General features: G+C 45.8%; 1 protein-coding gene across 3 annotated transcripts in view; it reads right to left on the bottom strand.

Moving 5' to 3' along the window:
• The window catches only part of COL5A1 (collagen type V alpha 1 chain), a 137851-nt gene that overhangs the window by 36793 nt on the left and 78392 nt on the right, over window positions 1-22666 (bottom strand). For all 3 annotated transcript variants that reach the window (XM_013370608.3, XM_021279999.2, XM_065035641.1), the window contains exons 13-29: window positions 21565-21657; window positions 18869-18925; window positions 18656-18709; window positions 17717-17770; window positions 16810-16863; window positions 14967-15020; window positions 14036-14089; window positions 12672-12716; window positions 9841-9894; window positions 8609-8653; window positions 7955-8008; window positions 7288-7332; window positions 6095-6148; window positions 3739-3783; window positions 2151-2204; window positions 1075-1119; window positions 298-351 (exon numbers count right to left, since the gene is read on the bottom strand). In XM_013370608.3, the coding sequence (XP_013226062.2) occupies window positions 298-351; window positions 1075-1119; window positions 2151-2204; window positions 3739-3783; window positions 6095-6148; window positions 7288-7332; window positions 7955-8008; window positions 8609-8653; window positions 9841-9894; window positions 12672-12716; window positions 14036-14089; window positions 14967-15020; window positions 16810-16863; window positions 17717-17770; window positions 18656-18709; window positions 18869-18925; window positions 21565-21657 (915 nt within the window). The remainder of the gene's footprint in view (window positions 1-297; window positions 352-1074; window positions 1120-2150; window positions 2205-3738; window positions 3784-6094; window positions 6149-7287; window positions 7333-7954; window positions 8009-8608; window positions 8654-9840; window positions 9895-12671; window positions 12717-14035; window positions 14090-14966; window positions 15021-16809; window positions 16864-17716; window positions 17771-18655; window positions 18710-18868; window positions 18926-21564; window positions 21658-22666) is intronic.

A 22666-nucleotide genomic window follows, 5' to 3' on the forward strand; every position in this document is an offset into this window, starting at 1 on the left:
GATACTGGAAATAAATACATGATACAGCTGTATTGTGCAATAATCCTGGCAGTCAAAGCAGAAAGACAGGGCCCTCTATTATTACTGTTTATTTTACCTTCAAGGTAGGACTAGCACATTTCAGGATTTACAGCTGCTGTGCTTGACATGAACACGAAATTCCTGAGTCCCTGACTCGGAACGGGATGCGCCAGAAGGACTTTGACAAGCGTCTCTCTCCCTGAGCTGCACTTGTATGATAATGCCCAGGCTTGAAAGGCAAAGCCCTACCAGGTCCCATTGGTCACAGACACCTACCCGGTCTCCTTTGATGCCCATGTCACCTTTGAAGCCAGGGAATCCATCTTCACCCTAAATATCAGAGGGGAAAAAACAGGGTGGATAGATGAAAAAATAATTACGAAAAGGCTTCTCTAAGCTCACTGTATGGCCCCTACCTGGAGGGCCCCATTGCCCATCCCATTGGCTTCTTTAAGTGTTTGGTGTGCACAAATGGGCGTGAAAACCCAACCAGGTTGCGGCCACCGAGGTACCCAAAGGATCACAGCAAGTATTCCCTACATCCCATCCCGTCTGCAAGTCAAGATGACAAATCTGGCCCCGAAGTGAAAAATGACACTTTGCCAGTACTGGAAACCAATTATTTCTGAAGTACAATTGGTTTTATTTGCATGGAGGATGTTTTACACCATGCTTTGAGGCAACCTCTAGGAAAGTGGAAATATTTCTCTCAGCCAAGGTTTAATTGCACAGCTCAAATCAATAATTTATTTTATCCTACAGCAATTCTCTCATAGGCAAAGACGACACAGTTCCCACAAAGACTTTCAAAGTTTGGAAGGATTCCCCAACTAAAAGGACCAGCTTTGCTAACAAATTGCTGGGGAAAGGAACCCAGCCTGTGTCTGCTCCAAAACCAAAGAGGTGATCAGTCCTTGAGGTGCTCAATCCCTCTGCTCTAAGAGAACAACCCCACGCAGGAAAAAACAGCCCAGGGAGCATCGTGAGGGACCAGTCTGCAAAAACACTCAGAGGCTGTAGAAAAGTCAATCCAAACATTCATTGCTAACTCACCTTTTCACCTTTGGTGCCTTTTAGTCCACGAACACCATCTGCTCCCTTGCAGGGGAGAAAACAAGATGTTACAAGGGTATAGGTAAGCTTAAGGGTCAAGAATCATTAATCACGGTGATTTTGGCTTCCTTCGATGTTGATAGGGGTATCTCTGCAAACTGTGATGTTCCGAAACATATTGCTAATAGAGCACCGCTTGTACGAAGCAGAACCTTGTCTGTTTGGTGAATGACACACTTTCTCTAGACCTTTCTAACGTGGAACAGTTCCACTTTAGTGGTAAACACATTAGCCAACCATTCCCTAATGGACCACTACGTCTCAGTGTACAATTTTGCAAGAAATGACAAAGCAGCTTAAATTTTGACACCCTGCTTAAATTTTGAAGCCAGAACAGCAAATCGGTTTCTGCTATTGAAAAAAAACACAAAGTGGTTTAAGAGGGCTTAACTTCACATACAGCTGGTCCCAAAGCTGTGTTGGTATCTGCTAGCACAGATCCCTGCAGATTCATTGGACCTTTGGGATGCACCTGAACTAATACATCTTGATAGGCATAACAGCAAGAGCTGAATGGGGAACAAAGTACCCACTGCCTTCTTATCAGCAGGTAAGTGCTGCAGGCAGCAGGAGCGAGGAAAGAGCTGGAACTCAGTCCAGCCAAAAAGCACATTGCTGAGATGCCCAGGCTTTGTCTAACAAGCTTTTGGATCAGCAATATGAAAAGCTTGCTTTGTTTTAGTAACAGGCTATTTTGTTTTATTAACAGGCCTCGTTAAAGTCTCCACATTCTGGCTGAGATTTACTTCGGTTGTAAACTGGAAATGATTGGAATGGGACTGAGACATGCCTACAAAGAATTAAAAGAGCAATCTCTCCAAAGCGCTGAAGGATGCTAGGAGGGGTTATTGGAAAGCAGAGGACCCTCATGGCCTGCAAGAGGTTGGACAAAGGTTTGTCTGAGCAGTAAATATGGTCAGTGGTGGTCCTAAGCATCCTCAAAGGGCATCTGTGCCCGCCAGAGAACTCAAATTGAACAAGCAACACCATGGACACTGTTTTTCCATCTTCCTCACCTTGACTCCACGTGGTCCTGGATAACCAATGGGGCCCTGAGGGCCTGGTGGACCCTGGGGTGAAAAACACATCAAAAATCAACACAAAGGTGCAGCAATAAGGAGGGTGTGTGTAAAAAAAATATATATTATATACCTATATATATATATTTTTCTATCTCCCAGGCATCTGGCTGCTTTAGACTACATAGAAATGGCAATGGACATCTGAAAATAGCTCAAAATATCACTACAGGAAGATCACCCCGAGCAGGTGCACAGGGCTGAGCCAATGGCATATTATAGAAAAAGAGGAAAAGACAGCAACAACTTGTTAGAAAGAGAATTTATACGTAAGAATGGTGATTTGTGTTTCAGATTAAAGAAAAGAACAAGTTCTCTGAGAGGGAAAGAACATGTTCTGCTGTCTTCCTGCTCCCAAACTATCCTGGTTTTGCTGTACAAGCAGAACTTGTGATGATGATCACAGGAGTTATCGCTTGAGGCACAAGCTTTGGGTGATGTCCTTTGGCCTCAGCTGTAGGAGAAGAGATGCTCACAAAGCTCCTTTCTGGCACTGAAAGCTGCAAATCCCTGGAGACACCAGGAACTGCGCTGGACACGGCACCTGATACATGCCCTGCAAAAACCGTCCTTCCCACCCTCGCTGGAATGCTGTCTTACACCTGCATATAAATCATATTCTTTATTGAACCCCATTGGCTTTTATTCCCTAACTAAACAAAAACCTTTCCACTGCTCCCAGCCTGAGACAGGCGATTTTTTCCAGCCTGACAGCCAGATGGAGCCGATGGGTCCAGCAGCATCCCGGACCTCGCGTGTGCATTGGCTGGAGACCTGCAGCATCAGCCCCGCTCCGAGATCACCTAAACGTTCACTGAGCATCTCCCGGCACGAGGAGTGTCAGCACAACCACTTATTAGCTTCTCATATTCTGCATTTGGATTCTTTGCCTCGTGTGATGCCAGAGGACAAACAGCTGCAGCCGCGGGTTGTGCTCCGTGCAGCACCCGAGCAAAGCTCGAGCGGACGTCCATCAAACTGGACTGCGCTCTAATCAAAGGCTTTCGACAAATGTAATGTTTTTCAACTGAGTGCGGCACAGCGGGAAAGCAGATGGTAAATCTCCTGGACAGACGGACGACTGTATAATTCAAGGACTCTAGCCTCCAGTAATATTCACAAATATATTGTCAAAGAGGGCCTTTGAGGGGGAGGGGAAGAAAAAGGAAGACTAGGAATACAAAAAGAGTTATTTTCTGCATTCCCTGTGTCACGAAGGATATTTTTGTCTGATTAAGAGAAAGCTTCTGTTCACAGTTTCAGTTTTCACATTCACTGGACTGTGGAGTGCTACTTGACACAAAAACTGGGAGGAGCTGAGAAAAGACCAGCCCAAGCACCAGAAAAGGCTCCCAAGCAGATAAAAGCTGGGCTCAGCTTCCAAATTTCAACAGGGCTTGCTTCTTGCCCCCTGCACTGATCCACATCCCCCAGGTGCCTGGCCATCCCCTCACCCCCACCAACGTCTGTCTCCATCCAGCGACCATGACCTTCCCCTCAATGGTGACAATAGGTTGACACCTACCTGACTCCCCTTCTCTCCAGGAGGACCTTCCTTGCCAGGGTGACCCTACAAATAAAAGAGACAAAGAGAAGAGGGAAATGGTTTAGTGCACATGTAACGCTTCAGAAGCCAACAAGCACGCTCAGGCAGCTGTGGTTTATTTGTAATAGAGGAGTCGCTCTCCAGAAAGCTCTTATTGATATGGGTAGCCTCCCTGAAGCCAACTTGTATGAGAAAGCTTCCCCGATTGGGGTCCTTGGTGGTCTTATACCTGGTTATTTTACGCCGTTACTTTTCACCACCTTTCAGCAGAGAAGCACAAACCATTTTGCAATATTCTTCCCCTATTAGAACACCCCAGGGAGTTCAGCAGCAAACACCATATAAACTTCGCAGACAGGAAAACAGACAAAATTAGCTCTGTGTGCTAGCAGACTTGTGGAGATCACAAGATGCCCAGACTGGTCAGAGCCCCTCATTAGTGTCCTAATTCCTAGAGTCCATTACAAGATCCCATGACAAACGCTCAGCCAACCTGCATCCCCGTCAGACAGCGGCTGGTTGGACACCAGCCAGCATTCCTCTTGGGATTAGATGCTGAATAACTCAACATCCAAGAGTTTCCAACACGTTCTCATTCATAGTCCTTTAGAAGCCTTTTGCTGGGGTTGCCGTCAGTAGAAAACAAAAGCATGAATTGCCTCAGATGTAGCTTGGATGGTTAGTGAGAAATAGGGGAAATCCATGAAAGTAGTTTTTAGTGTTAATTTTCCTACTGTTGGAGACAAAGTGGAGCCAGGATGGAAGGTGACTCTTCGGTTGGCAATATCTGTACGAAAGCAACAGGCTCCCTACAAGGGCACTCACTGCACACCCGGGGACCTTTATTTTTAAATAAAGATGATGAGGACACATCCAGCTCCTCTAAAGCCACTAAAAACTTCTGCACTCAGTGGCTTCTTTACTTTAAAACTCCCTTCTAAATACACAAATGACTTTCCAGCAATATAACAAGTAAAATCACAAGACTATTTTCCATCAGCAGTCTCCGGAACAGCGATGTCAGACAAGACAGATTTCATAAAACACACTGGTTTAATAAAGAAACAAAATGACAGCTGCCATTTATACATCAACAAAATGCAGGGGAAAACGCAATCTGCATCTGTGAGTTTAAATGGCACCAAGAGCATCAGTGCACAAAGGGAATCATCCAACCACACTCGCCTTCAGCTCCTGATATCTGCACCCGGGGGGAGGCAAAATCTAAGTGCAGCAAGAGTTCAAAAGCCCTTGTCCGCTCTACAATAAATCATGCCCATTTCCAAAATGCCCATCTCCATTACCGCTGCTAAGATCAAAATCTCAATTGGCTTTCGCAGCGAGATGTTTCAGGCCCTGGGGGATTTTCAGATGTCTTCAAGACCAATTTCTATTAAAAGAACTGGTGTGCGGGGGGGTTGTCCTTCGACTGAGCAACCCACATTCTTACAAACCTACAAACTGTCTGTACATGGCAAAGGACTGTGTCCACGCACACCCACGGGCGCTCAGCGTCACGGATCTCACAGCCATCAGTCTGTACAAAAATAGACCCGGCATCTTCTCCAGCTCAGCTTCCCTGGAGGCTGCTGTAGGAATTTCACATTGAAACCTGCAGCCTTAGAGACATTGTGGGCTTTGTTTTAGCTGCTCTGTTGACTCAGCTAACAATTGTACGGATGTTCGAAATGCCCTCCATAGGAATGATAATCCCAGGGTGGGAAATGTAATTTTTTTTTTGCCATATTCTGCTTTTGCATTAGCAGAACGTAACTATTTCCCATTTGTCATTCTTAAAACCAGATGCCTCTGAGGTGTGTAAAAATGAGATCAGGTTGAAAGGCCAAAGATTTTTAAGACCAATTTCCAGGGGAAGGAGCAAATGATGTTTAAAGCAGGATTAGGAGGAAGCTGCAAGAATACAACACTGACAGGCAATTTCAACCTGTTCTTATCACTGTTCTGCAGCAGTGCCCAGCGGCCCCGAGCGAGATGAGGACAACCCTGTGCCAGTGCTGCAGGATGAATAAACACACATGAGACCATCCTCACCTCGGTGAGCTGCCAACCTACCTAAAACCGAGGGGAGAAAAAGGACAAGGGGAAAGAAAGGCCCGAAGAGACGGTGAGAAGTATCTCGTGGTGTGATGTGAGGCTGAGCAAAGCTTGGAGCAAGGCCAGGACTTCTCAAACTCAGACCCTTCAATCCAGCCAAAATGTGGGCAGGGTGAGCCCGACCTTGCAGGCTCATGGGGTGCACGAGCCCATGGAGCACCCTGTGGTAGGTGGGTGCAGAATCTGGTGCCAAGCAGAGACCCAGGAGAGGACAACTTACCGGAGGACCATCTGCACCAGGCATGCCAGGAAGACCAGGTTTGCCCAGCGGCCCCTAAAAACAAACAGTACAAAATCAACAGCTGCAATGGTCGGTCTCCAGAGCATTGGAGGATGGAGCTTCTCAGACACATTTCTTGCTCTTCCTAGCTGTGAAAGGCTTCAGAGAGGTCATTCTGATGGAAAAGCTGCTATGACTTGTCAGAGTCTGCTTATTTCTCTGGGCAGAGTCTCCCAGCACCCTGAGGTGCTATCAGCATCTCCCATAGACACAACACAGCAATGAGAGCTCAGCTGGAGACAGAGGGACACGAAGCATCCAGCTGTTGTCCTGCAAAAGGGCACAATGCTGCACACGTGTGTAAGCACAAGCTGGAGGATATCAAACTATGGGGCTCACTGGACCAAGAAATGGCCATTCTTTGGTGACAAATGGCAAGCAGATTCACTGGCAAAGGACGAGCGGAGCTGCTCCAATTGACTGCACTTGCTGCTTTAACACCATTCAATAATTACCTTTTTAATTAAGCAACCCCCTGATTTCTCACACCTCTGAGGAGCACCAGGGCTGCTGTGTGACTCAGCACTGAAACCAGAGAGCCCTTTATCTGGCAGAACTGCTAATGGGCTCGTTTGCAGGAGAATTATCGATAATTGGGGTCCACAGCACGCTGTCAAGGCAAGAGTGGGATTCTCCCGGGAGGCATGCTGCGTCTTTACCCACCGGGAGCTGAGCAAACACCGGGTGAATTGCTCCTCTGCAGCCAAAACTGTTCCCCTTGTTTAAATCCTGATGGTCCCAGGGCTTGGGGGAAACTGAGGCCACAACCTGCCCCACGTCAACAGCAGCAGCAGGGAAGAGGCACAGGGAGCCAAATCCTCCAGCTCTTCCCATTACCATCCCGCTCAGACTTCCAGGCATTTAGCCCACACAAAGAAGACAATTTTCAGTCCTCTCCTAAGGCTTTACCATAGGCTGCCTTCAAAATGTTTCTCTTAAGAGGGGAAATGAATGCAAATATTATGAATTAGAGGTAAACTGTGCTTTCTTGTCTCTCTTCCGTCTGGAATGAGAGGCATTAGACTTTCATAGACACGGCTGCAAACAGATGTTGCATATGGGGCAAAGGAGCAGCTGAAGTAGCAAATGCATATTAATGGCAACAGTTGTCTTAAGTCAGTATTTAAACATACTTTTTCTCCTGGGGGACCAATCGCGCCTTGTGGACCTGGAAGACCCTGTGAAAAGAAAAAAGCTAAGGTCATTAAGTAACAAGTTATTCCTTCCAAATGCATTTTGGCAGCACCTCAGCTGAGCATCATTCTAGTGCTTGCAACGGCTGGGGATTTCCCCAGCTCCATTCATTCTCAAAATGTCTCGCAAGAGACGATAACATTTCATTTTTGCGCTGCATGCCCCTCTGGAGAGCTGCACCGCTCTGCCATGTGCAGCCGGGTTCATCCCCAGCATGGAAATAGAGATGCTCGGAGGAGTGAGACTTGCTGAGAACCTTGGAGAAAGCGGACAGCAAGGCTCGCACATCTGTATTTCCCATCTGGCTCCGGAGCAACCTGAGCGTGGGATGCTAAAAACCAGACATGAGCCACAAGATGCGACTCAGCCAAAGAGACTTTTGGGACCTGGGTTTGGCTTCGCATCACAGCAGCAAAACCCAGGTGAGAACCAGGGGGATGTGAAACCCGGGAGCATTTTCAGAAAGATTTCGGGCCAGCGATGTATAATCACACCAATTCCCAGCAAATCTCAATATTGCTGGTCCGTGTCTCCGCAGGGGAGTGAAGCTTATTCAAAATTATCATTCCTTTTTCCTACCCATCGGAAAATGAGTTTTTCTCTTACCTGAGCACCTGGGTTACCCTGCTGTCCTGGGGGACCCGGCTCGCCCTGGGGACCCTGTGAGGAGACAAGGGCACAGCTGAAGGCTGGAAAGGTGAGAGCAGAGCCCGAACCCTCCCGCAGCATCTCGACACCTCCTCTAACCCACCACCAGTACCCGAGAGCTCCTGGGAAAGGGAAACAGCTTCTCTCCGCGGCGGGACAGAGAGGGGTGAAGTGATTTTAGGGCACAACTCAGTTCTCTGCATGGACATGCAGCTCAAAGGAGCCGAGCCGGGCTTTAACACAACCTGGCTTTGCGTTGGGCTCTTCCACAGGGAGCCCATTGCAGCTGATGAGTACAGAGTATGAGGCACATAAAGGACTCTTTTTTTCCCTCTCAGTTATATTACTATATTTTGATATTAATTAGGACAACACACATCTTGATGAAAATGTTTGATCTTTCATGGGGAAATAACGTGTAATTCCATCAGAAACTATAATAAATTAACATCCATTTGCTGTAGGAAGAGACTCTCTGTGGCTTTCACAGGCTCTGATAGGAATCTGGACCAGGCTAAAAAGCAATTAGCAAATCTAATTTAATAGAGTACATTTTACATTTTGCTCTATATAATATCTGAACCATCTGTAAAATGTGCAGTGAGAACTTACCACATTCCCCTTGGGACCTGTTTGTCCATCCATACCAGCCACACCCTGAGAAAGGATTGAAAAAACAGCACTAAGAAAACATCCCGTTATTTTGCACCACAAAAGCAGAGAAATTGCCATTAAAAATGACAAAACCTCAGGAGTTACTTTGGACCATGTGGAAAGGGCACAATTTTCAAGGTGTTTGGTAAAGCAGTCAATTCCATGAATCCAGTTTACACTCGAAAGAAATCATTTCAGTGTTTTCCCCACTGGTTTAACCTGTGAGACAGAATCAGTACCAGGTTGAGCAAATCCCGGTTAAGTATCGCAGCTGATCGTCTCCAACAGCGAGCAGGAGTGGAGTAACAGATGAAAAGGAAGGACTGGTCAAAAGACCTTGCTCAGGACGTGAATGCATCCATCAACACGGCACCAGGTGAAGCCAATGGGGTTGTGCTGCCTCGTGCCAAAATTAGGATTTGACCATAAAAGGCAGCTGGGGTCAAACGCACCATGAGCTTCTTTGTTAAGGGGGTGAACATGGTACATGGTCAAACAGAGATGTTCCCCTGCCATGGTTTTGCTCTGGTGAGGCAACTTATCTGTGTGTAATGACATCCTTGAGTTTTGGAGCAGATCCCAAAACCTCATTAAATTTCAGCAAGACTAGGAGCTCAAAGCGAAGATGTCTTTGTGTCCCAGGAGGGGTTAAGGGCTGCACAGCTCTCACCATTAAATGCTGACCCCTTTAGCTCTAGCAGGAGCCTGGGTTTCAGTTTTTAAGTTCTGGGACTTCAGTGAGCTGCAGTGATTTACGGAGAGAGCCCCTGCGTCAGCACTTCCAGCAGCGCACGGCAGATAAGGTGACTGTCTCCCGAATAAAAACCAGCACCTTCTTTACTCAGCTTTCACCCGAAACATGAGCAAACTGCTTTAAAGTCTCACCAGCCCTCAGGCAAAATTTAATAGCAAAGCCACTGTGTTAATAACTCTCATTCTTCCCTTTCGGCCTGAGCGAGATATTGATATTTACTCAGGGGGGCCAAAGCTTGAGCTGCTGTAAATGGACGTGACACCACTGAAAATGGGGGAGAATATGGACTCTGAGCCATAATGTTTTTTTGACCACTCCTCTTTTTTTTTTGCACAGATGTATAAAGTTATGCAGCTGTACCATCTGCTTGAATGACTAATGGGGACAGGTTATTGTGCCTGCAAAGCTGAGGAGGGCAGCAGTGCCCAGAACTCACCGGTGGCCCTGGGGGTCCTGGTGGTCCCTTTGGTCCCAACAGCCCTCGAGGTCCCTGTTGGGGGAAAGAAACGGGGTTAACATTCCCAGTGACACCCCCAGCGTGGATCAGGGTGAGCTTGAGCACAGCCGAGCATCACTCTGCCTGGGGAAGGTCAGAGCTGCACAGCAATGACCTTGTTGGTTTTGCAGTAACAAATTTTACAAACTGGTAAGAGAAACCCTTGAATTATAAAGATAAATAATATAGGCACAGGCATTTATTCTTTGGATTGGAAGAGGGCCAACTGAAACCTTCTTCTTTTTTCTTAATTAATTTAATCATATTCTTGGATTACCCTGTAATGCACACAATGATGCAAAACACTTTGCAGCCAAGTCATTCTAGCTGGGGAGTATTATGAAGAGTGACCTGATACCAGTAATGGGTCATTAGGGTTAGCATTTAAAAATCTCTCCAGATTTAATATTTATCATTGATGACCTACAGAACTCCACAAAGCTGAGAAATATATTTATGCTGCAGGCTGAAAACCTATTTTCAATGGCATTTGGTTCTTAAGCCTTAACCAGTCAGGACTTCTGGTATCATGGTGTTTTCTTTCCATTCCTAGCTTCCTCACCAGGTTTAACCTTGCATAATCTCCAGGGACATTGGTAGGATTGGAGCATCACACTGAATAAGCAGAGACATGGCAGGACAATTGTATTAATTTGCAAATCACACCCTGGCACCACCTCTACCTTGAGCCTTCAGGTGGGTTTGTAGCGAAAGGAAAGAGATGGGGGGTCTTGGGTGTGCTCAGCTGCAGATCTGAAAGCTCCTCTTTTAGGCACAAACTCTTTCTTAAATTAGGGACTGCAGGGGAGCTCTGAGTATTAATAAGGATGGTGCTTGTTCACCATTCAATTGTCCTTGATTGGTGGGTGGTTTTATCTGTCTGCCCAAATATTATACATCCCTTTTTTATGATGCAGAGAGGACAGAGGAATTAAAATGAAATACGCTACAGGATAAAATAGGAGACGTTAAAAATGTGTCTGATCTCGGAGGCTGTGGGGTTTTTGATCCTGCAATAGAAAAGCAGTCTGCAGCACAATTTGAACGCAGGGACCGGGTGGTCCGTCCCAGCCACTGGAGACCTTCATGGGCACCAGCTCTGCACGCTGAGCCCCAGCTGAGCAGAAACTCTGATTGGATCAGCTGGTGATGGGAACTGGAAGGAAATGGAGCAGGATGAAGAGAAAGACAATTTTAAAACCCACCACTAGTTTAAGTTACCATTAAATTTGGCGAGACCCTCTTGTGGCTCGGGGCAGAGAAAGAGGCAAACATACAGATTTAAATTGTATATATTTATAGCAGAAAGTTTCCTGGAATGCAATTTAAACCTTTCCTCTGACTATCACAGATATTTTTATTCATGTTGCTGAAATAAAAATAAACCTCCCTGCATGCATTATCATCAGTTAAGTTCCTCTTTTGTTACTGCGTTACCTGAGCACATAAATGCTTTTAAGAAGTTAATAACCCATAAATTATTGCTTAGACATGTGCTAAGGAGAAAGCTGGGTTGATTAACCTTTTCTAGAAGTTAATCAGACATCTCGTCTATAATTTAGTTCCAGTGAGTCCATAAATGCCAACCCTTCCCTTTTGCACATGAAGTGTGTCCAACAGTTCCCATCAATTACCCTCGGGCCACCACGCTGGGCCTTAGAACAACAAAATAAGATATTTTGAAAGCAAAGCCGATGGTAAATGATAGAGAGTTAATGTTCTTTTCATAACAAAGGAAATGCATTTTGGATTAAATAAGCAGCTGACAACTGCTCTACACACAAAAACCTATGGGAAGCCAGAAGCCGAGTTACCGTTGCCAATGAAGTAAAAAATACTGACTATTGGGGGAAAAAAAATGCTTTGAGAGTCTCAAATTGTCAACCCAACTGTTTCTTATCAGTGGAACACTCCCTGAAAACATCTCTTTGGGATGACCAGGAGGTTTTTGCTCGACACCATGAGCATCTCCTTTTAACCTTATCAGGACCAGAACTCCCTCCCTCACTAGTGCGGGTTCAGCTGCTCTGTGGCAGCAGCACATGGAGGCCCAAACACTGACAAACTCTGCAGATTTACCAAGTTTTGTGCACTGTGAAGAGAATATTGACCCCGCTGAAGTCAGGACAAGTGTCCTCTTGAGCTCAATCCCACCAGAATTTCATCTGGAGATTAAAATGGGATCATTCATGCTGCACAAAATCAAATGTGCGGGCGAGGGAAGTGCACGGCTAATTGCTGCCATTGCCCGGGCAATAGCACATAAAACCACTTCTCAGTGGAATTTGCCATGAACACTCACAAAAACTGTATTTCACATATGTTTACCATGCATAATTTCTACCCCAGCCTACTTACCTGAATCCTAAATAACATATCTGAAAGAAGGATACATGCAGGAAAGGTATGAGACCAATCGAAGCTAAGCTTAAATTTAAAATTATCAGGTTTAAATTTCAAATGCTACCCAGGGAGCAATCAAAAAAAAATCAATTAAAATTTTGCTCATTAAGGAAAAATAAATACAAAAAAAAAAAAAACAACAAAAAAAAAAAGAAAAGGCCAGAAAGCACAGTTGTTACAGCAAAGATAACTGTATGGACTGTTCACATCAATCTTTCAGCATGAGAAGCTCAGACCCTACAAGACCTCAGGTGTCTTGTTTAGCACCAGAAAAACTGCCCCACAGGACCCCTAAACCAGTGTTATCATATTAAGACCTTGCCCAAAGCGGTGCTGCTGTAAATCAAGCCAAAGCGAGAGGTACTCACGGGTTCTCCAGGTAAACCTCTGGGTCCAACTTCTCCATCATCTCCCTGCTCAGCAGCAAAGGTGCAGAGAGAGAAGCAGCAAAAGAGACAGAACAAACCAGTTATATTTCAGTCACATCACAGGTGTTTCGTTCTTGTTAAATAATAATCACACAGCAAACCAGCTTCCCTAGAGTAATAAAAGGGTAGCCGTGCAGAAGGAAGACCTCGTAAGCCTGGAGACTAATACTGCGTGTGCAGAATTTACTGAGGATTAGAAATGCTGTAAGGATACTTCATAATTCATGTCGATGTTTATCAAGACGGATTTTGCTAATAGACAAGATATTATAGAAACAATTCAGGGCATGTAAATCAATAACCACAAGATTTAGTACCAAACTCAATGGAAAGCCACCACGGGACTGCTGCCCTGGGAATGGGATTTAGCCAAGTTAGGGATGCTCAGATGTTTTAGACAGTGGTTCCCCTGAGTTGCTTTTAAATCACCCAAAACCTGAGGCTCCCTCTTAGGAAATCAATCCCAGTAGCCAGCCCTTGTAAACCTTCTTCTTCTCCTAAAATCCATGCTCCTCTTCCCATTTATCCCCTTTGAGATTTTCTCCCCACACACCTCAACTGGTTTCTTTTTCTCTTTAGGATTAAAGACACTTGTTCTTCCCCCACAAGATACAGGTTTGGTCTTTTCAACTTCAAAGCACTTTACAGCTCAATTAATTAATCCTCACAACCTCATGGTGAGAAAGGTGTTATTATCTGTGCTTTACAGAGGAAACAAATAGCCATAGGTGGAAAGAAAACATCGTGGAAGGGGATTAGAGCCTGGGAAATCTATACTCACTCCTCCAATTGAACCACACACTCCTCACAGCCACAAATTCAGCATTTGCAACCTCTGCTCCTAAACCAGCCATTCTAGACCTGTCATCGCTAGTCTGAGCTTTGCTAAGGGCCTTCGACTATTGACTAAACAGTGTGGAAGGAGAAGTAAACAATTTAATCTTTCATTACCAGGTTTGTCTGGAACTTCTGTTCCCCAAGTCCTACTGCAATTTATTGGACCTTGAAAATCAGAAGTGATAGTTTGCTCGCCTAGAGGATGAATGGTTTTCTTTAGGTTGTTTTGTTTTGTTTTTAACAAAACCTGAGTTTTCTGACCAGATCTTGAAAAATAAACCCTTCTTTTCAGTTTTCTCCCCATCTCATTACTCTCCTTTCCCCTCACTGCAGCATCCCCAGGACACAAGGACCGGCACCGGTGCTCTGTCTCTCTTGCCATGTCTCTGGCTGATACTACATCTGCTTCTTGTTTACAGGAGTTCGTTATGAATTCAAAGGATTGCCGAATCCAGAGATAGACTCACCCTCTCCCCATCCTCTCCAGGTGCTCCCGGAGGTCCGTGGGGGCCCGGCTCACCCTATAAAGAAACGCAGAAAAAGCTTCAGAGAAGGCAGACAGGCTCTGGCAATGCAAAACATTGGGTTGATATTGATAAACCAAACAACGGCTTGATTTTTCTGTCTGCGCCATGTGCTGAAGGTGCTTGTACCATCCCGGTTCCCCTCTCTGTGCTCAGCCCCTCTCCACCTCCTCAGGGCTCCAGCACCAACAGACCAACATCCTCCAAGGACCAGAGCTCATGGGATTTACTGGTACCAGTTCGGCCAGGGTCTGGCGACAGAGCAAGTGCTGTAGCTCCTTCAGGAGAGAGCTGGGGCTCTGCACAGAGTTATTGCTTTGCCCAAGGCATGCTGTTCCATTTCTAGCTGATTAAGCATCTCTCTCGGGCACTGTCCTCCCTTTCCTGTGTAGCTTGTAATCACGATGTAATCTCCGCTGTTCAAACACTCCCCTGCCTTACAAAGCAATGGCTGCGCTCTCCAGGGAGGGGAGGCACGAACAGCCTGCCAAAATAACACACTTCTGACATTTTTTTCCCCATTGTTTAATTATAAAGCAAAGAGAAGAATCGCATTATGCTTTTGGCAATTTCCATCCATGACTGCACTCTCGAAAAGCAGGTCTTGCTTCTTGCTTTATTTTTTAGTCTGCATTTTATTAAAGTGATTTTTTTTCCCTTCCCCAATTTCAAGCCAGCCCAGAAGGATCTCGCAGCTTCCCAGGATATTGATGCTGATCCTGGGAGGGATGCTGTGACACCCCACATGCTCTTACTCATCCTCTCCTAACCAGACCGTTGTGGCTCATTCCCAGCAATAGGTGCCATCCAGCACCTCCTCCCGCCAACGTTCCATCACAGACAGTGGTCAAAAGACAAGTGCAAGGTAACTTACTCTGTTTCCCTTCTCACCAGGCAAACCAGCCAAGCCATCAAACCCTCGGTCACCCTAAAGGGAAAAACAGTTCAGTATAAGTTTCCACATGCTGTTGAATAACTTCCAATTTTTCTCCTTTCTGTGTCAAGGAAGGATCCGTTTTCTCCCTCAGACATTCAGCCTTCACCTCCCATCAGACCAGCAATGCTTTCAGAGTTACAGATTTAAACAAGTAAAAAGCTCAAAGTAATTTCAACTCTTCCCTCAGCACCTACAGTTTTACATGTTTTTCCACGTGGATTTCAGAGCTTCTCTGGGTGATTTCTCCATGATTTAAAGCATCTCCATTCTGGACAGGTTCTTCTAGTCCACTGAGGGTTTTTTTGTTATTCCATAGAATTACAAATGGCAATCCACTGGTAAGCAAACCGGACACCAGAATGCCAACAGGTTTCCAAACACGACCTTGAGCTTTACTACAACCCATCCCATACACCCTTTTAACCCTCCTGGACTCTCCAAGGAAACAAATACCTAAGCAAACAAATTCTGGAAACTGTCTTAATGAAGTCAAGGTCAGAAGACAGACCTCTTTTGACCTGGAAAGCAATGTCATCAGCTGGTAAATTTGGTGACTTCACATGGATGCTTAGGGGTATTGGGAAAGGGGTGGTCAGTGGAGAGCTCACAGTGAACCATGGCAAGCTGCAATAGTTTCTCCTCTCTGAACTCGTGCCCTGTGCCAGTCCCAGGTGTTCTGGGGGGAAATGGGGACAAGAATACACACAAATGGCCTTTTCCCAAAATTCCCAACTCTTTGGACAGGAGAGAAGACACAGGGGAGTTTACAAGTGGTGGGTGACACCATCTCCCAACACCCAGGGCAGAAGGCACCACCCAGCAGATAGAAAAGTCCTTTTTTCTCTCTAATGAAGTAAAGCCACTTGTATTTTCACATTCTAATGGTACGTGAAAATAGTACCAGTTCCTCCCTTGCACAAATCCTTTCCCTATTAGCAAGGAAAGGAAAGTTGGTTGCACGTGAGCGGCTCAGAGGATGGACCAGCCTGGCCGAGGTGCACCCAGGGCAACCTGCAGCTCTTTCCTCCTCTTGGCATCGCTCTGTCTCTGCTCACAGCAAATCTCCTTCTCCTTTCCAGCGCTGCTCATTATTCTGTTTTCCCTTCTTCCCTGGCATCTACTCCTTTGAGGGCAGTCGACACTCATTAAAGCACTTTACTGGATAAATGATTTGCAGTCTCCTGTCTCTGTATCAAAACCCCCCATCTATTCCAGCTCTAAGTATCTACATAATAAAGTACTTAAACCTTCTAATACATGATTCCCTGAGCAAACTTTCTCTGCATTCAATTTCAGTGGAGCAGCTTCTTTCTTGCTTGATAATACCAGCAGATCACAGCTTAATGAAGGGATTTTGTCTCAAATAAAAATAAAGGGCATTAAAATTCCTCACCACGCCTTCTACATTTCCTCACTCAGTTAATAGGTATTTTTTTTCTGGTAGTTATATTTCAGGACATTTCTAACTGCTCATTCATGTTTGTTTTCCATAATTGGGATTCCAAAGTATTTGTTCTACAACTGCAGCCAAGGGAGCATATTTCATTCTTAAGAGGATCCGGCAATTAAAAAAAATTGATTTAAAATAAAAGGATTGCTATTCCGCCCTCTAGGTGTGTGTTTAATTTCCCTCTCTCAAACAGGGATTTCACAGGAGTCACTGGACCATTTCAACCACCCCCTCCAAGCAAGGTGGGCTCCTTCTGCCAAAGACCCCTCAGTTCACGCTTTGCTAAAAAGCAGATGCGGATCCCAACAGCACGTAAATACGTGGCGCTACCTTTGGTCCTGTCTGGCCTGGCATCCCCCGGGCGCCATCGCTGCCAGCTCGTCCCTGCAACAGAGAGAAGCAAAGTCAAATACAAAGGGTAAGGCAGCGCCACAGAGGCATCTGCTCTTTGGTCTGCGGCTGAGTGAAGTCTTATTTAAGTCTGAGCTCAGTGGCTGGGGAGCAGATTCCCTTGGCGAGGGGAAAAAACACCAGTTTGTTTTTGAAGCAGCATCCCGGGCTCAGCCTGGTGCTAATGAGGGGTGCGAGACAAACGGCAGCAAAGATGCTTCACTACAACGCGATGCTGGGACATGGTCATTGATTTTAATTTGGAATAATTATCTTCCAGCACATTTGAAGATATGCTAATGACGATGTCTGCAAATTGAAATGAGATAATTTTTTTTTAAGAAAGCCAGAAGTGGGTCACACAAAGACTTTCTCATTTCTTCTTCTGGCAAGACAAATTACTATGAACCAGAGGATGGTGTAAAATAAAAAGCAGCATCAGCGATGTTGAGAGAGCAAGTGAGCACAATTTATACCAGCTCCAGAAACTCTCTGGGGACTGAATCCTCCTCACGTACCACTGAGACTTGGGGACCGTCCAAACCAGCCCAGGGCGTTTATGCAGCTACAACCTCAGTGTCACAGAGGGGAAAAGAAAAAAGAGACAAAAGAGTGGGAAGTGGACAAAAGCGTGGATTTGCAGTTGTCCCCACGCCACCCGGCTTTGACTCTCATCCCCATTTGTGTCTGCCCAGATGGACGGAGAGGTCCTGGACAAGCCACCGGCTGGCTACCCGCCCGCTCTTATGCAACGTCCTCGGCGCTCAGAAACCGTTTGGCAGCAGAAACAATTTTGAGCAGAAACTGTAGTTAATTCAGGCGTCAGCGCAGCTCCCAGGACACTCACCCTGCGGCCTGGTTTTCCTGCCGGACCGGGAGGACCTTGGATGCCTCGTGGACCCTGCAAGGCATTGAGGTCAGGGGGAAAAAAAGCCGTCACCAAAAGGCAGGACAGACGGACCCAGAGCCTGCTGGCATTGCAAATCAGCCGCTGCTGGGGCTGTCTGGGTCACCAGGGCTACAAAATGGGATGTGAAGCCCACGAGCAGAGCCCATGGTCCAAAATACACAGAAAAGGCTCAGGAGTGAGCATCTCCAGATGGGAATTGCACACGTTTAGCCACAAGGAAGGTTTTGCCCTGCAAGCAACTCCACATGGCGGAGACAAATCACTTCCCCCACCATTATAAAAATGGGAATTTTCCCTTAACGCATGATTTACGGCTTGGAAGAACAATTTCCTGAGCATTAGTGAACTCCCCACGCTCCAACCTATCTTGTATTTACAGGATATCTGCAGGGAAGGACTACCACCTGCAGAATTTTACACTATTGGCTTCAAATTATGTCTTGAGTCTACATTTGGATACTTGAAGGGGCATTTAAATACAAACCAGATGTTCCCACACCTTCCTACTTTCAGCTGGCATTGGGTTACTGAATCCCTCCTTCACAACAGCCTCTAATGCAGGATTGGCTGATCCACACCTTCATTTCATAGAATCACAGAACAGTTTGGGTTGAAGGCACCTTCAAAGCTCCCCCAGTACCACCCGTGCCATGAGCAGGGACATCTTCACCAGCTCAGGTTGCTCAGAGCCCCGTCCAGCCTGGACTGGGATGTCTCCAGGGATGGTTCATCCACCACTTCTCTGGGCAACTTGGGCCAGGCTCTCACCACTCTCATCATAAAAGATTTCTTCTCCATGTCTGGCCTGAATCTCCCTCCTTTAGTTTAAAACCATCACCCCTTGTCCCCCCAGTCCCCTACTTTGCCCATACTCACCTGAGGTCCCATTTCTCCAGCTTCTCCCTTTAGCCCACCACTGCCCGGGGGTCCCTTTAGACAGAAAACATGAATTATTATTATTATTATCATTATTATTATTTTTCCCCACAGCAGAGGCAGAGGGAAGATTCCAACCATGCTAAAAGGGCCACTCATGCAGGTGACCATTCACGCTGGGTCTGCTCTGTCCATCTTTGCACATTCACTTACCATGGGGCCCGGCCGCCCCGTCAGACCCATCGGACCCGCTGGTCCCCTCAGCGCCAGCTGCAACAGAGAGACAGAAACGCTGCTCAGTTGGTGTCTTTGCTTCATTACTGTGATGGGACAAAGCCACCACGGTGCCACCACCTGTTGGCATCCTACGCTCTGCTCCATGTCCATAAAATACAAACCCCCTATATAGACGCATATAGACGGAGAGGCGAGGAGTCACCTGTGTCTACACCAGATCAGAATCTGCCTCTATAGGTCAGATCCCCTTTTCCATCATTATATACAGAGAAAATTAAATGCACACATTTAGTAATACATTCCTGAAAGCATATAACAAAACTTCGCCCAAGCAGACTACAAGGGTTTGCTCACATATCTTTACAATCCCCGTTCAGTTTAAAAGGAATTTTTGTTATGATCCTACTAGTTCAATTTTGGAGGAATTTTTTCCTTCCTTTTTTTGGTTAATATTTAAAATCCTGCAAACAGAACAACAATCACAACAGGGAGCTTTTATCTCAATAATTAAGTAGTCATGCAACCAAGTCAGTAATTTCCATGGTGGGTAACGGGGCTGGGTCCACACTTTAAAACATCACTCGGACAATTTGTTCCCTCGGGACAATTCAACGCTTTAAAGGAGTTGTAATTATCTGTGTACTGCAGTAATCAAAACCTACCCATGATTGCACTTGGAATAGCATAAATATTTCACAAATGCTAGATTATGTGGCATATTTTTACAACACCCCATTAAAAGGGAGCTGCTCTGAAACACTGCCGACTGGGACAACGTTCGGCGTGTAATAACAGCCAATTTTAAGGGAATAAATCAAGCTAATAATGCAACTAACAACAGTGATAGCAAGAAAAACAGAACCTAAATAAAGGAAAGAAGATATTCTCTCCCCTGCAGGACTCCTTTTCCATTCCTGCCATATCCTGTAACTTCCACACAAAAAGAACAAGTCACTTATTTCCCTTTTTGCTCTAGTATCGGAATTGTCTGACAATATGTTGAAGTTAACCAAGAAACACACTTTTTACCATTATGGAAATATTCAACTTTTCATCCACAGCCCAAAAGTCACCCAGGATTCGTCTGGTTTTTAAATTTTTCCCCAAAACGGAACATTAAAAAAAGAGAGAGAAAAGGGACTTTGTGTGATGGGAGGTTCTTTGTTTTTTCCATAACAATCACAATTTTCACCAGGCAGAAAAGAAAGAACAAAACCAGAGAGTCTGAGAAAGCAGATGCTTCTCATGAAATGTTCATCTGGTCAAAGCCCCTATTTCCCAGCAAAATAAAATGCTGATGGAACAAACTGTAGGCAGCCTTGAAATTAAGACTGACAAGGTAACACCAGAAACCTAATCCACCCATATTATTCTCAGCACAAGGTTAATGGACAGGAAAGTGCAGGGGCTGGTAGCATCAGAGCCCTGTACTCTACCTGAATATGTATAATATCAAACTCCAGTGTAAAAGGGGAGTTGGATGGAAACCAGAATAGCCCAGGCTGAGCCAAACCCCTTCATTATAAACCTAAAAGGGGCATGTGCCACCCAGCTGGGTGGAGACCCCAATGGACCTTGTTTCATTTCAGGGTTCAATGAATTGCTTTTTAGCCCATTTCAGCAGAATCACCCAAAAAGTCTGTGCTAAAGCAACTGCCAACAGCTCCGAATAACTGAATGGCTGTGTCCGAGCAACACAGCCCAGCTGCAGACAGATGTGGGCACAGCTGGATGAGTGCATTTGGCAAGGAGAGGAGCAATGCCCCCAAAGCTGCAAAATGCCTCCCTAAATTAGCTTGTATTTTCTGCAAGGGTGTGGTTATAGCCCAAATTTGGTCCCTCTTGGGCAAGACTGGGGCAAATGCAGCAGGAGGGTGTTCGTGGGGACCCTACGTGTTCCCTTTGGCTGTATTTGTGCCTCTTGCATCTCTACATTCAACATGTCAATGATCAAATGTAACTTCACACAAGCACTCATGGAAGAAAACATCAAAAGCTGCACTGGCCAGAAATTAAGTTTTATTTTGAACAGATGAATACGAAGCCTTATGGACTAAGGAATTCATCTAGCCAGGGAACAGGCATTGCACTGGGAACATGCACTGAGCCTCCATAATAAACACTGCTGAGGATTATTTGATCATTAATCAATAAGGTCAGCCGAGGAGAAAAAGGTTGAATGGATATGTGTCATGTATTTCCAAATAAATATGCTAAAGGAAATTGCAGTCTGCCTGCTGAGGCTCGTGGAGCTGGGAACAGCCTACATCTGTGACATACATCTAATTATTACAATTTACTGGAAAAACTGAACAAAAGAAAGTCCCTGCAGCACATACCCAAACTGTTCATATAACCAGATAAACAGCAAACACTACTGAAGCCAACAGGCCTATTTCTACTGGCACCAGCAGACCTGGTCCAAAGCCTGTAGGAAATTTTAAACCATTTAAATTTAAATTTTTAGTGCCTGGCCTGTTCCTGACTGTTAGTAAAAGGTCAAGTCATCCAGATATCATCACCCCAAGTCATGCAGCAATTCCATCTCAGATGAGAGGCTGTTACCACCACCAGCACCATGGATGGTGCAAGTATGGAGCCATCTCCTCTGACACATTTATTCTGGTCAGCTTCCACAGGTACCTGCTACATCCCCACCACCCTTCACTTACCCTGGCCTGCTGCAGGATGGCTTGGGCTTGGGCCTCCTGGGCTGAAACGAGAGGTCCTTTAGAGCCAGCATCTCCTCCTCCACTAAAGCGGAACTGATGGAAATGAGATAGAGAAAAACAGGTCACAGGGTTGCTGTCCATCCATCGTCACGCTAGCCTGACTCCTAAACAATTCCGTTCAGCATGACTGACCCAACTCCATTGCTGTCCTGCTAGACCATCCCATCAGCCATGGTGCTCTTGGGTCACCCAGTTCATGGGCACAAACCAACTGTTTCCCACGTCCATACTCGGCACAGCAAATTCTGCCAGTTCGAAGTAACGCACAATAATTGGGATTGTAGGCTCTGAACTGTAAGGACCTCACATGACACCGCTTCAAAACTAAATGCAAAGTTCTCACAAGGCTGATATTCCTCATGCAGATGCTGTTGGCCAGGAGACACCCTGAGATGGGGTTGTATCAGGTTATTTGGCAATAGCTGCCTGTTTGCCATGGGACAAAGGCTGCATTGCTCAAGTGTCTGCTTCAAAAAACAGAGTCTGGCCTCTTGTTCAAGCCAGGATCTTCCCGCACACAAAGGATTTAAAACAAAACAAAACCAAACAGACACTAACTTTTTATTTTTCCAGACTTGAAAGGGAAGGAGTTTAATGTTTTCTTCTGCCTCTTCCACCCCCAACAGCTACATGCCCACTCTCCAGAACACACACCCTTCTCTTGCCTTAATTGCATGTGTCTTTGGGGTTTTGCAAGCAGGACTCTCTGGGCTGCAGAATCTACTTGGACAGCTCTCGCCTCCACCTCACCTCTGCATTTCGCTTGGTTGGCACTAGGTATGCGACCACATTCAAGGAGATACAATTTATAGGCCTACGGTTGGTTACTGTAGGGGCCAACCAATGTATGGTAATGGTCAGCTGAGCTCCATGTTGAGCGCTTCGCCCAGGTTGTCCTGGGCACCCTGCCAGTAACCTACACCAGTATCACCCCATCATCTGGAGCCCGTACAAGACTGCTGCGGTTTTTCACTAAAGACTCTTTCCCTTTGGTATCTAACCACTTATTTTCAGAAGCTGGTTTCCTTAGGGTTTTCTCACA

The sequence above is a fragment of the Columba livia genome, chromosome 19 (assembly GCF_036013475.1).
Source record: "Columba livia isolate bColLiv1 breed racing homer chromosome 19, bColLiv1.pat.W.v2, whole genome shotgun sequence".
In the NCBI taxonomy this organism is placed as follows: domain Eukaryota; kingdom Metazoa; phylum Chordata; class Aves; order Columbiformes; family Columbidae; genus Columba; species Columba livia.